We start from the raw sequence: 14,526 nt of genomic DNA, 5'->3' as shown, positions 1-14,526 counted from the left end.
ATAAATAAATCACTTCTCAATTATATTATACAATTCAAGATCAACTCTATCAAAATTATTTTTAACAAAATTCAAAACAACCAGTCGAAATCAAATTTACTCTTTTTATGGTAAAGCTATTTTTCAATATAATATTTTTTACTAAACTCTCTCCCTATAGAGAGAGAGAAAAAGATAAAAACAAATGTTTTAAATTCCCGTACGTTAAATAATATTACAATATTTTATTTACTTTATCATCTTCACTTCAGTTGTAAAATATGATTCCCAAAACATAAATCATTTTTAACCTCGTTTATTTTAAAATCAATTCTTTCAGTACGAAATATTTTTAAATTAATTATTAAAAAACTGAATCAAGCAAGTTCCTGCTAGTTTATCATGCAATTAGTTTCTAAATTAAACAAAAAGATTCAAGAAGGGAAGATGCCAGTTGGGTAAGTAAGTACGTCATCTTTTCTATTTGTTGAAATAAAAAATATTATTGCACTGTAAAAAAAAAATCTTTTTTTACTCTTTAAAAGTGTATAAATACCTTATAGAAAGCAAGATAAAAATAAATAAATAAAAGATTAAGTTTGATGTAAAATTACTGAATAAATCGTATTGTTAAACCAGTGTGAAGAATTGAAAACAAATCTATGGGTTTATATATATATATTATGTGTGTTTTTTTTTCAGCATACTACTTTGGGTTATGATATTTTTTATTACAAACTATTAATAGAGTGTGAAATAAATAGTTTTTATTATGATAATAGACGAGAATAATTTTTATCACTTGATATTCTTTAATTAATAAATATGATTTTGGAATTTTTTATTTAATAAATATTTTTTTATTTTTTCTTTAATTAATGGCTTGAGAACGTTAAATTTAGTTCATATTTATTTATATGTGTGCAGGTATGTGGAGAAAGAGATATTTTTATATAAGAGTAAAAAACAATGTTTAGCCAGATAACATCTTTGGACGTGAAGATGATAGATAACTTAAGGTTATATAATTTAAATTATACGATTTTTATTTTTAATAGTAATTATTTATAGTATGATATAACAAGAATTATTTATTAATATTATAAAAAAATTCTATATACACTTTTTTTTTATAAAATATACAATATGTAAATATCAGTATAATAAAATGATGAAAAGTAAGTTAAGAAACTTTATTGATGTTCCTTAAAGTCACCTACCTTGCTAATATAAATGGAAACAATTTTATAAATTACGTTAGGAGTGATTACAGGTTAAATATTTTTTAATTTTGATTTAAAATAAAATTTAGGCTAATTAAAAATATGAAGTCAATTTGAATTATATTTAGAAAATTATTTTAAGTAATTCAACTCAAATCAACCTAACTATTTTATATTTAATATGATCCAATACAATATATCACGACATGGCAAATAAAGGAATAAAGGCAGGCAAGATAACGGTGAGTGCCAATTACATTTTAGTCCAAATTTTTTTAAAAATATTATTAATTAATGGGAATTTTAAGAGGTATTAATAAAATATAATTAAAATTTTATTAAATACCCTTAATTGTTTTTGAACTGAATTATATTTTTTTAACTTTTATTACCATGTTCAATGTGTTATGTTAATGTTTTTTAAGGCAAAAGATGTCATTATCGAATTAATAAAAACAGGAATTTACATTAGCATTTGAAAAAATCTCATGTGAGAAATCATTTCACCAAATAGTATCCATGTATAAAAGAAGCAATATAAGCTAGCTTATCACTAATAGTGTGCACTTGTCTCTTGGTGAGCAGAAAGCAAATGGCATGGAACTGAATTGTCAAATTTTTATAGTTGATTGTGACTATGATGTGTGATATTTCTCGATGACAATTGTCCTTTGCGATAGCCTTATGTAATAGCAAGGCATTTGTCTCTTTCAATGTGATCTATACTCTATGTTTGTGCCAATCTAAGACTCCATCTTAATACTAAAAATTTCAGCCACTGTTGGGTCTATATGGTTTTGAATAAAATTGCAAGTTGCTATCTGAACCAAGCCATTAAAATCACGAACAACTTGTCCAAAATCAGTACTATGACTTCCACTCCTACAAGATTTCAGTTGATGTTGCAATAACCTTTTTTCATCTCTAGGAACTTTGGAAAAGATAATGTCATTTTTGTGTTTTCGAATCGCCCATGCAGTCATAATGAACTTCTGTAAGCTTTCATTTGTGCTGATCTCAATAAAGTACAATCCTGGTTCCGATCTTGCTTCCATGCAATCCATTGTGACAATAAAGGTTTACACAGAAGAATGGAGATTGTTAATACGAATGAGTCTCTTAGCCCTAACTAATAACTCATTCACATAATACTAAAAAGGTAATCAAAACATAAGAGTTATATACATGAGATAATTTTATAATTTTATTTATTAATGGGTAATTTTATCACGTATATTTCACTTTAACGAGGGCAAATATTTTCACCATCTCTACTCAAAAACTAATTTATTTAATATTCACAATGTTAGTATTAATATAAAAGTTTATTTCGATTAAAAAAATTTAAAAAAAAGGGCAATTGGAACTGTAATCTTGGCTTTGGAGCGTTAGCATGACCCGCGTCTTCATGCTTTACGGCTGAAGCGAAATACCCTGAAAATCGTCAACCCGTGCGAAAATAAAAGGCGCTGTCAGTGGGATCCAGCGCTTCAACATTATTACATCAGTTTTTAAATTTGCTTAAAAGCACTTACATTAGACGACAAAACTTATAGCAGAATCAGATGATACTTTCTTTTCTGCTATTATTATAAAAATTAACTATTATATTTTTTAAAATTTTAAAAATAAATACATTTTTAAATAAATTAATTATTATTTTTAATATATTTATTTATCGTAAGAATTAAATTAATAAGACATACTTATTAAATATATATATATATATATAATAGTAGATAGATTCATTTATTTATTATATTATCAATTTAGTCATTTATCATTGTTAGTATTTTAAATATATAATATAAATCTATGAAATAATTTTGTTATTAATTTTAATAAATTATTTATTTATTTATTTTTTTATAAAAAAGATTAGAGAGAGTGTCATATTTTTTAATATACTTTAAAAAATATATATAAATCATTAAATTAGAAAGTAAAATTTATTAAATTTAGTGTTAAATTTACATAATTTTTGTGATTTTTTAAAAAAGTAATCAATGAGTAAAAGTTTATTAAAAAATTATTTTAAAAAGTGTATCATTAACATTTCACTTTAATAAAAAAAAGTATCAAAAAAGTATATGAAAAGAATGAAAAATTCAAAAAGAATAAATACACAGTGGTCATTCTTATCTTGGAAGAAAGCTCAGACTGCTAAAGAAATAAATTCTTTTTTTTTTTCTCCTTTTGTTTTCATGCAATTGACTCTGCCATTACTGTAATCATGAAAACAATATTTGAATAATATAGAGTAGAGCCATTTCTCTAAACAATTTGTTATACTTTTATATATTTAACAAATTTACTATTTAAAAAACAAATATCAACAAAAATTATACATATTTGTTATTTTAAAAAATAAAATTCATTTAATAATTAAAAATATTTATACCATAAAAAAAAGATAAAATAATTCTTTCTACAAACAAAGAAAGATTGCAAAAAGCGAAACACATTGAACAACGAAAAGTCCTTAACAACCATGACTATGAACAGTAGTTTCACTTCACAGCCACAATATTAGTTTCCATTAAATACTAGTAGTGAGTAGGCAAGTGGAGTTCTAAAGTAACCATTAAAAAATTGATTATTTTCCACAAGAAAAATTTCAACTGAATATAAGAGATAAGGCCCTTGTGAAACTCAAAGTTGAATTATATAATAATAAAGTGTACTGTATGATCTATTGCTCGACTTTGCGTCGCCATGCTTTATGCTATAACACATTATATTGTTAGACCAAAGGAAAATTTATATTGGAATCTTGAACTTGAACCCATATCAAACCGAAAAGCACTAGCTAAGTGGTGGACCAGCACCGAAATTCATATATATATATATATATATATATATATTTATATATATAGTCTGAATTATTATAAATATGTTGTAGAAATAAAATTACCTTGAGGAAGATATATTAGGTTTGTTAAATTGAAATCTTAAATTAGATAGAAAATAAGATGAGTTATATTATATATTATTAAATTAATCATTTCTCAATTTGCATTAAGACTCAAAATTTTCTAAGTAAATCATGAAGACCTTTAAACGATTCATAATTCCTTGAATCACTGATTAGAATATCATAAGTTTGAAATAATTTTAAATCTTCTATGTTTATTACTTTTGAAAGTTTAGTGAATATTTCTTAATCACTTGTCTTAATAGTATCTGATAGATAAGCTATGTTGATAGTGTCAATGGTGTGAGAAACAATAAAAGAAAGATATCATCATATAAATTTTTCTTTTTTAAAAGATTTGATTGTTTAATCAAACATGATGTAGATTCATATGTATCACACGATGATACCTCATTTAGCAAAAGATCATCATTCTCTTGTTTATCTCAAATGTAATTGTGTAATTACAATAAGCATTGATAATTTATACTTACGTTTTGACTTAATGATAATAATGTACACATATTCTTTTCTTAAAAAAATTGAATAGTTAAATTACATCTAAGTTTTTAAATTAAAAAATGATTGTGTTCGTAGTATGGCCTATCACTTCTTCAATAAGTCACATGTCTTCTCTATGACATTTCTTGCTGAAGAATGACAAAGGTTGAATAACTCCTTACATGTTCTTGGACTATTAATATATCTTGACCATTTATTTAAATGGTGGCAAATAGAACAATAAGGTGTCAAAAATTCAAGACTATTGGTATATCCTACACCTACTAAATAATATTTTTCTAGAAAAATAAAAATTAATGTTAACTATTGAATGATTAATAATTTAATATAATTATATGTTTTGAAATAGAAAAATAAAAATTAATGTTAACTATTGAATGATTAATAATTTAATATAATTATATGTTTTGAAATTATCATCATTTGATATTATAAATGGATTAGATATTGTCATGGCAGTATGCAAAACTCTAGAGTCTGATGTTGAACCTTTCCATGCAGATAAGACATAAATAAACTTCATATTTCGATCATGCACTCCCAACACATTTGTAGTGATTTGTTATTTTCTGTTCCTATATTTACCTTGGTCTTTAAACGAAACAATAACTAAGACATGTGTTCCATCTAAGGCTCCAAAAATCTTGTCAATATATGATCAATATCAAATTTAGTGTATAATGTTCTTAAACTATTTAATCTAATTAGCATAGATCTTACTGAAAACTATTTTCACTTGTTATCTTTTACAACTTCATTTGTAAATGGTGAGTATTGATGTATTATTTGGTTAGGTCAATAATTGTTGCTACAACTTCACCAAAGCGTCTACAAATAATCTCTACGAAACGAATATAAGTTCCTTTGAGAACTCTCATTTTGAAACCATGAGGTAAAATAGGTAAAATATTGCAAAACTCAAAAAAAGTTTGTTATTGATTATAGTAATTTTCATCAGTCTCATAATATAATTGTCTCAAAAGTTTTTTTTTTTTTTGTCTTTATCACTTTCCTTTATTAGCTCTCTAGGTAAATTTCTTTGTTTATACCATAAAGTTATTGTGACCACTATAATAACAATTAGATTTAGCACTAGTTTTCTCTTTTTTTTTCTCTTGTACTTTTAATAGTTCTTTAATTAATTTCTAATATTTCTTCTGACATCTAACAATTCAAAAAAAATATTAAACAATTAACATAAACAATATAATTTGCATCAAGTGCAAAACAACAATACAATTTAGTTTACAATAAGTATAGAAAGTGCAGAATAGCAATACAGTATAGTTTGCAGTAAGTACATAATAGTAATATAATATAGTAACGTAAACATATTAAATATTTAACAAATATAAAAAGAAAGAAGACATAAAAGAAGAATATGAAGAACAAGAGAAAGAGGAATATAAAAAAAATTACTTTTATTATAATCAATAGAAAGAAAAGAATAGAGAAAAATAAGAAAATATAGGAAAAAAAGTATTAATAATCAACATAAAAATAGAGTTAAAAAGAGAAAAAAATATAGAAAAATAGGAAAACACAAGAAGAGAAAGAAAGAACAAAGAAAAAGGGAGAGGATGAAAGTACTTGAGAAAGAACAAGAACTACAAAAATGAGAAACTACATATACGAGTAAACATGATACGTGAAAGTGCATTATGAATTATGATATTAAAAATTTAAATTCTTATAATTCAAGTTACAAATTGAAGTGAGTCAAATTTAGTTGTTATACAATTTCATATATTTAGTCTATGAAATTATAATTCCAATTCCAAATTAACATCCAAACATATGATAATTAAAATTTTAAAATCTAATTCCAATTTCAATATCCAATTCCATACTCAATATCGTGTACCAAATAGGTACGAACGTTAATTCGACAAGCACCGGAAACATCATCTAGCAAGCCAAACCCATGATTTAACTGCCAACATGAATATCTCCTAACTATCTTCTAAGGTATCAATATCACAACAAAGCAAACACATTAACCATGAGAAATTCCTGAGAGCACATTAACTAATTTTCTCAAGGAATTAGCAATCTTTAAGTCAAAGCAAAAGGCTTTAATGGACTTAATAGAAGCATTTGCATCCTTAGAAACATCAAACCAAGCAAGGGATAGAGAAATCCAAAATAGGACCCCAGAAAGCGAATTTAATTGACTTTTCCTCAAAAAGCAATGATATTGCAACTTCATCAACACCATCACAACATTAATGAGAAAAAGCTCGAACACAATTGAAGAGAACGACAACGTTTAAGTGACGTAGGTGGTAAAGGTGTGAGAGCCGGTTGATGCCCTTGGCGTCCACATGAAAGTTCCTATCGAATTTGTTATGACTTCTATTGAACTTCAAATTGAACAAGTCTCCGTTAAGAGAAACTTCGAGTGCATCATATTCATAAACAACAATAGATAAGGACCTAAACTTTAACTTTAGCACTTGCTGCATTTATTGCTGAACAGAAGCATAGACCCTATTGTTAATGTTGTCATTTTCTTTAATGAAAAACTCTAATTTTTGCATATTGTGAACGAGACTAATAATATTCAATGACCCTAAAGATAGAAAGGAGGTTGAAGAACATGGTAGTGAACAAATAAAGTGTTTTGAGAACTTTGCAAATACTATCTAAAAATAACAATAACAATAATAAACTGAACTTTTGTTATCTAATTTATCACTCAATAAAAAATAATTGACTATAAAAATTAATTCTGAACATTTTAAAAATGTTTTAGAGCTAAATCTTAATAATTTTTTTAAGAACAAGTTTTAAAAAGTAGAGATAAAAACATGATTAAGTTTAACTAATTTCATTGACTAACAACACAAACATCTCTAACACAACCTCACACTTATATCTTTCATCAAAATAGGAACTACTGTTTTAGAATTAATTATGATACAATTAATTTAAAATTATTGAACAAAATTAAAATATTTATTTAAATTAATCTCAATCGTAAACTATACATTAAAGTATGGCACTAAGTAAAATAAATTGATAAACAAATAGACATGTTAGTAGAATTTGCAAACAAGATCCACAAAATCCTCCCTTTCATATTACTAAATAACACAATATTAAAAGATAATTTTGATAAAAAAAAACATCATAATTAACTATAAAATCTACTAATTAAATTAAAACTTTTCTTTCTTTATCTAATATGATCATATCAAGTTATTAATTCAAATTCTCAAATATATTTTTGGCTCAAGTCGTTTATGAGCCCACTTAACACTAGAAAAGTTTTACAATACAAGAGACAGGACAGATCCCACGACATGAAATATGGGTGTTTATTTGCTAAGGTAGAGGTTCATGCATTATGAGATTCATGCATTATTAATTATTAACATACACTTCTTTTATAAATAATATCGAACTCAAGATTGGCACATGAAGAGGCAGTGGAACAGAAAAAGGCACATGCAACCCATGTGAATGTGCAAAGGGTCCACTCTATTACATTCACTATGAATAAAATTGAAAGGCGAGGAATCTAAAAGCTTGAAGTGCGCAATTAAACAAGAAAGGGTAAACAATAGCCTACAAACCTATCCCTCCACAAAGTGGCATATTTTGGAAACATGCAAAGTAATAATGAAACTGAATCTACAAGCACAAAAATAAATTGGAAACAAAATCTCATACTATCTCCAAACAAAAATTAAAAAAGGGGGGAAAAGATCCCAAACATAGTAATTTAATTAGCCTATGCATTTATAGCAAAGGAATCATACCCATTGGTCACACTATTTTAAAATTTTAATTGACTAATCTCAAAGGGTAAAAGAAAACCTATATAGTATAACAAGAAAAAGAGAAAAATGAAAATTGCAAAACACAACCAACACACATCAAATTAAGGGGGAGTATTACTACGATCCCCCATGTATGATACAAAATATTGATGGAACTGTAGTTTCAGCTGAACTCTATTATGTTGGGGTGGTTAATCAGTGATGATGGGCACGTGGGGGTGGTGCTGCTGCCATGGCTGGTGGAGTTGGGGGCTTGCATTGGTAGCACTTTGCAAAGAGCCCAAATGTGTCAATTTGCTTGATGAAGTTGGACATGCTGGCCCATCCTCCAAACCCAAACCCAACCACCAAAACCCACACCACAATGAATGCATTAAATACATACATTGCAGTCCAGCTTGGCATAAAGAAAGGGGGTTTCTCTGCAGCATTCTACAAAATAAAATCACAATATTAAGTTAGATAATTGAGGAGTGAGGAGGTCTCTATACACTATATTTGCATTATTCAGAAAATTCCTTAAACAGGAGCAATAATGATGTCAAATAGAATATATATAGTATAATGGGAATTAAAAAATGCAGCAAAAGACCAACATCAACATCAGGTTCCTATGCATGATTTTTGTTCCAAAATTTCCATTAATGTAGTCCTAATTTGAATTATTCGGGAAATATATTACCAATCAATAAGGCCAGCTCAACAGAGGCACAGTACTATACTGTTAACTGTAGCAAATAACTAAATGAAAATGACCTCCCACCAGTCTTCCATTCTTCTCCTAATGTTTCCAAACTCAAGCCTTAAATGCTTTTGTACATTTTCTGCTCTCTCTCACCCTTTCCGTATGTTTCTCTCTCTCAGACTGTGCGTTCACTGGTCACTACTTTAATAGTGGGATATGGAAAATAGTCCCCATCAAAACACGGATGTTGGCATGGAATGCAGAATCACACACATACCCTCATTCCATTCAGATATTTTCAATAATGCCTCCACTCACTTAAGGCAATTCAATGTATTTACAATTTCTTTTTGGCATGATAACATGTAAAAAAGTTCATGCTAGTTAAAGAGTTGTCATTATATCTAATTAAATACATTTTTTTAATATGCACATTTTACCTATTTTACCCCTGTTTTCTAATCAAGTGTCCTTTGATCAAATTATTCAGTTACTATAATACTATTAGCTTTCTTGGCATAATTTTAAAAATTAGTTTACCCTCGTGTAGCTCATAAATTTCATCAAAAACAAGCCTATGCAAGTGTCACTATTACTCTAACCCATCTAATTCAAAACATTAAACTAGAAAATACAACATGAAAAAAATCTTATCCTATGATGTAGGGTGAGTTATAAGGACCAAAAGATCCCATAAAAGCTCTAAAAAACATTGAATGACATTTACCTGTCTTGCGGAGGCTTTTCTGTAAGTAAGCATATGGGCTGTGGAGGGGATGATGTAGACGGTGAAACTAACAAGTAGAGCTCCAACGGCAGAATTTATGGGCCCAAAGAAAGGGAAGATTATGGCCAAGAACCAAATGGGTATAACCACTGGCAACCTTGCTAGTGCTCTCATACAAATGCTTCTTGTGTCATGCATCCCAATTACCTTCTCCCAGACAAAGTACAGTGGAGTACACGCAAAACCAAATGTGATGAACTGCACCCATTTAATATTGTAGTAAGATTTCTCTATTCATTCATAGTCAACACTTCAATCACTTAACAGAAGCATCACTAAGGGAACCAAGGTACTTATTTGATGTGCTTAATTTTGTTGGAGCACTAGTGTTTTACCATTTTTAACAAGTAATTTCAGCCGTGTAGTTATTTTGGTGGTTAAAAAAAAAGAAAAAGAAAAGAGGGAAAATTTAAAGTGAAGTATGATATAATTTAGGTGAATTATTAAAAAAAATATTTAAAAAATGGTATATGGATTTTAAAATGCAAAAGATTATTAATTCCAATGTACTGTATATAGCTAACATCACCCAAAAATCAGGGGGAAACTAATCATGGGTTAAAAAACACTTTCAAAATGAAAACTTTGACTTCCGTGGGCAAATTAAATATTCATTCATGACAAACTATAATTGTTTTCTTAATTACATGTTTTATAGATGAAGCTATATAGTTTACTTATTAAAATACATTTTAATTGCTTTACTTGAAGGGGGAATAAAAACAGTTGTCACTAGTTTATTTTAAAATTGAATTACGGGATTTCTTTAATCAGTCTATGATCCAGTTCCTGACATGTTGACCGAAAATAAATAAACCTTACTACCATTTAAAGGAACATTTATTGCAACAAGGGTTTAAATGACAAGTTTTATACGTATCTGTGATGACCCAGACAAATATTTAATGCTAACATTTTCTAATATATAATATAACGATCCAACACAGAATAAAAACGTAGAAAAAGCGGATTTATTTAGAATTTCACTTATTAGTACATTATTTTACCCTTTTAGTTTAGACAAAAACTCATGAATGGTTACATTTTGTGCCAAATTACAAAAAATTGCGTGTACAATAAAAACTTACCTGGTGAATGAGCATAAGGATTACAGCAGCGTCACGAAATCCATTTTTGGGTAGGAGAGAGAAGGCGTTGGAATGATTGAGAAGCTCATCACCAAAAGCCCAGTAAACAGCAGCTGCTGAAGGAAGAGTTAGTGTGAAAACGTACAAAGTGGCCAGCAAGTATATGTACTTGAACTTCTGTGGCTTCCACATGGCATGCATAATCTCTCTGCAACATTTGTCAACAGTGTTCACTTTACACTCAGAGATCAAGGAATAATCATAATAATGGACATTGGAATTTCTAAAATGGGTATATAAAATAAAAGTGAATTCCATGACCCTCTTGGCTCCATTGCCAGTTTGTTTCACCACATTGCAATGCAGACAAAAATACAATGGAAGCCAACCTTCAAATAAACTGTTATTTTATTTTTTGAGATAAAAAAAATTAGCTTTAAAGGAAAGAGAACCAACAGAGAAAAAGTCATTTGTTTAACTGTAGGATTTTCTTGGAGGGTAACACTATTTAATTATATCTTAGTATGATTATGTTCTAAACCCTCTGTCTCATTAGTTATATAGGACACCATTGTCTTTTATTAACCATTCAGTAACAATGATTAATAATAAAACAAATGTTATGATTAAAGACAATGATGACATGCAGCTTAGAATCTACAATGGTTCTTAGGCCTAACGACACATGTAGCTAACATTAAACATTTTTAAATGTAAATTTTATCATCTAGTACTTGTGGTAGAGTCTCCTCGTTTCCAAGAACCTACGATGGTTCTCAGACCCTAGTGACACATGGAGCTAAAATTAACACATTTTTTAATATAAATTTTATTGTCTAGTACTTGTGGTGGTAAGCGTGACCAGTGTCTCTTAACAATCTATCTTCCTATAGATATATATATAAAGGGGATGGGAAAAACTTTCCAAGAAACAAAAGTGATTATGCATGATTTTGTGACAGGGTCTCGAAAACCAAGACTACTGGCAAAAGCTGCTGCTAGGTGAAGCTGTGCAGAAAATGAAGAAGAATGGTAACTTACACAGTAACTGCATGTCCACCAAACGTGTACAATATGTTGGTGGCTCCGGTGAAGTACAGCACTAGCTTTGATGGACCCGTGTGTGTCACATTTTCTGCCTGCCATATCATATGTCAAGAATAAGAAACTTGCCTAAGCATACAATAACAATAATAATATTTTCGAAGACTAAAAAATTATTACTTAGAATTACTAACTTACCTGTCCATGGATAAGAGATGCTATAGCCAAGTACCAAGCAGTGTAAGTGGTCATTCCAAGTCCCAGAAATGACCAAATACGGTAATTGTGAAAGGAGGGTATGAACACAGAGGTAGCACAGCAAGCTCCAAAAATATAAGTCCAAGTCCGTTTATCCAATTTGTCATTTATGTAGTAGATGTTACTGTTTTTGCATCAACAACAAAATGTAAGAAAACTTTGTGCAGACCCATATTAGATTATCCCCATTTTTTTTGCAGAAACTAAGAAAATATCTTACCTTGCACATGCTATAAGCTGTATCACAGATCCAAAGAGAAGGAAAGTACAGTTGAAGGCTAACCCCACCGCTTTCCAATATGGACCCAGTAACCCATCAAGCACTTCAAACCACTGAAATCCAGTGCAGTTAGTTTCAATTTAGTCAATGTGATCTAGAACATATAGTGATATCAATAAAAGTTGTACCAAAGTCTTATCAGAGAAAGAGATTAGAAACCAGTGGATGTAGAATTAGAATACCTGAATGACATGGTTCTTGAAACTGACATTTTCCTTTTCCTTTCTAGTACGGTACTCCACATAGAGAACACTGATTAGATAGGCTGTCCAACTTCCAACGATTCCATAGAATATCTGAAGTAAGATCCCTGATAGCATACCCAGTTGAGAGAAAGAATATGGCAGTGTCAACAGCACTTGAGCTACCTAAATTAGACCAATTAATTAGATATGGTTAATGATGAGCTAAAATGGGTAAGAGAAAAATAAGAAAAAACAAAGTGATTGTTTTTTCGTGAAAGTTTTAGTAATGGGGTGTGGATTGATTTTACTTGATTTGAAGCACAGCTGAACCAAGCGTCCCAAACAGAACCACCGTGCCAAAGGAGGTTTTTGATACTGAACGCAGATTGGTCTTGCTCCTCCTCTTCATCTCTTCCACCACCCACTTCATTCTCTGCCTCATTTAAGCTAGTTACTATTGCTTCCTCTGCTTGCTTTGTTTCCATTTATTCAAGAACTAGAAAAAGCAGTGTCTTGAACCTGATGGATCTGAAAACACATAAAAGCACACTAAATGAGACAAATACCATCATCGAACCAAAGCCAAGAACAAAATGAAAAAAATATAAAACAAAAAGACCTCAAAAAACATGAACAAAAGAAAAGAAAAGAAAAGAAAAAGCACCCTAGATCCAAATAACTGGAAATTCCTTGCACTTTTCACAAAAAAACAACTTGAATTCCACCACACCAGCCCAGTTAAAACAAAAAATGGGCACATGATTTTTACATTTCATGTTTTACACACCAAAGTAGCAGTCGAAAATCCAATGCAGATCACTTTCCACCAACCTTAGTGGCAAGTGGTGATGTCTCTTTATTTAAAAAGGTGAAAAATGAAGCAACCAGAAGAAGATCTATCTCCCTATCTCTCTCTACTCTCTGTATATCTCCCAAAAACCAAAAAAGCCTTCACTGCTATCTGTTTAGTAAAGTCAGCGACAGAGAAGAAAGGTTAAAAATGCCTAAGAATTCTTCACAGAATTGTCATTGAAAGCATTAAATGCAATGAGATATACATGGAGATTCACACTTGATGTTGTTGCGGAGAGAAGCTTGAAAACTGAGCAAAATGTAATAAAAGCGCGCCACCAATTGGCACAGAAAAAGCAGAACCGAACGGCAAAGGCGGCGAGAAGCCGCAAAAGCAGAGGGAACAGAACGAAAGAGAAAGAGAGAACTCTCTCTGACGTTTTCGAAGTTGGCTTTGGTTTTCTTGTTCAGACTTCACAAACTGAAACTATATATAAATAAAATGACCCTTTTCGTTACTGTTCAACAGGATTGCATATATCAGTGAACGTGGACCGTTTTCTTTTGTTTAATATTAAAAAATATGTAGGAAAAGGTGAAGGAAAACAGAGAGATTATTGAAGCAACAGAGCCAAGGCTTGTGGTTGTGGTGTGAGGGAGTGAGAGATGAAAGATTGAAACCCAATTGTGATTCGATTATTGGGTCACAGCACAATTTGAAGATCAATGTGAATGAGGCTTTTTGTGTTGTGATTAGTAAGAAGTGAAGAGAACCAAAGGCACTCTGTTTTTATAGGCCTAAAAGGTGTTTATACAACCTTAACGGCTATCATTATTATACGTTAATATAAAGAGTAAAACCAAGTTTTGGTTGTCCTAAGTCATATTCAGATCTTTTTTAAAATATTAAACTTAATGAATAAAAATAAAAATATTTTGTAAGAAGATAAACAATCTATTCATTTCTATGTTTTTTATTTTTTA

At 29.4% G+C, this 14,526-nt stretch overlaps 1 protein-coding gene across 5 annotated transcripts; it reads right to left on the bottom strand.

The window, feature by feature from the left end:
* Positions 1 to 8,125: 8,125 nt before the first annotated feature.
* On the bottom strand, positions 8,126 to 14,284 carry LOC113860903 (auxin transporter-like protein 2). Of its 5 annotated transcripts, XM_027493453.1 has the most exons (10): positions 13,809 to 14,281; positions 13,582 to 13,711; positions 13,059 to 13,278; positions 12,748 to 12,933; positions 12,506 to 12,618; positions 12,226 to 12,409; positions 12,025 to 12,122; positions 10,984 to 11,191; positions 9,836 to 10,093; positions 8,126 to 8,855 (listed from the first exon to the last, which is right to left on the bottom strand). In XM_027493453.1, the coding sequence occupies exons 3-10, from the start codon at positions 13,233 to 13,235 to the stop codon at positions 8,619 to 8,621; spliced, it is 1,461 nt and encodes a 486-aa protein (XP_027349254.1). In that variant the 5' UTR covers positions 13,236 to 13,278; positions 13,582 to 13,711; positions 13,809 to 14,281; the 3' UTR covers positions 8,126 to 8,618. The 5 variants fall into 5 exon arrangements, with proteins under 5 accessions (XP_027349254.1, XP_027349257.1, XP_027349256.1 ...); XM_027493456.1 differs by lacking the exon at positions 13,582 to 13,711 and having other exon boundaries at positions 14,224 to 14,284; XM_027493455.1 differs by lacking the exon at positions 13,582 to 13,711.
* Positions 14,285 to 14,526: the final 242 nt, after the last annotated feature.

This window comes from Abrus precatorius, unplaced genomic scaffold (genome assembly GCF_003935025.1).
Source record: "Abrus precatorius isolate BTA unplaced genomic scaffold, Abrus_2018 Scaffold3, whole genome shotgun sequence".
In the NCBI taxonomy this organism is placed as follows: Eukaryota; Viridiplantae; Streptophyta; class Magnoliopsida; order Fabales; family Fabaceae; genus Abrus; species Abrus precatorius.
This window is presented reverse-complemented; position numbering and strand designations above follow the sequence as displayed.

Excerpts from the sequence above, each read along its gene's own strand:
- LOC113860903 (XM_027493456.1), bottom strand. The coding sequence starts at position 13,235 with ATGGAAACAAAGCAAGCAGAGGAAGCAATAGTAACTAGCTTAAATGAG. Across the intron at positions 12,410-12,505 it reads CAGCTTATAGCATGTGCAAG|TAACATCTACTACATAAATG; the intron begins GTAAGATATTTT and ends ATGCAAAAACAG. Across the intron at positions 12,123-12,225 it reads CATCTCTTATCCATGGACAG|GCAGAAAATGTGACACACAC; the intron begins GTAAGTTAGTAA and ends ATGATATGGCAG.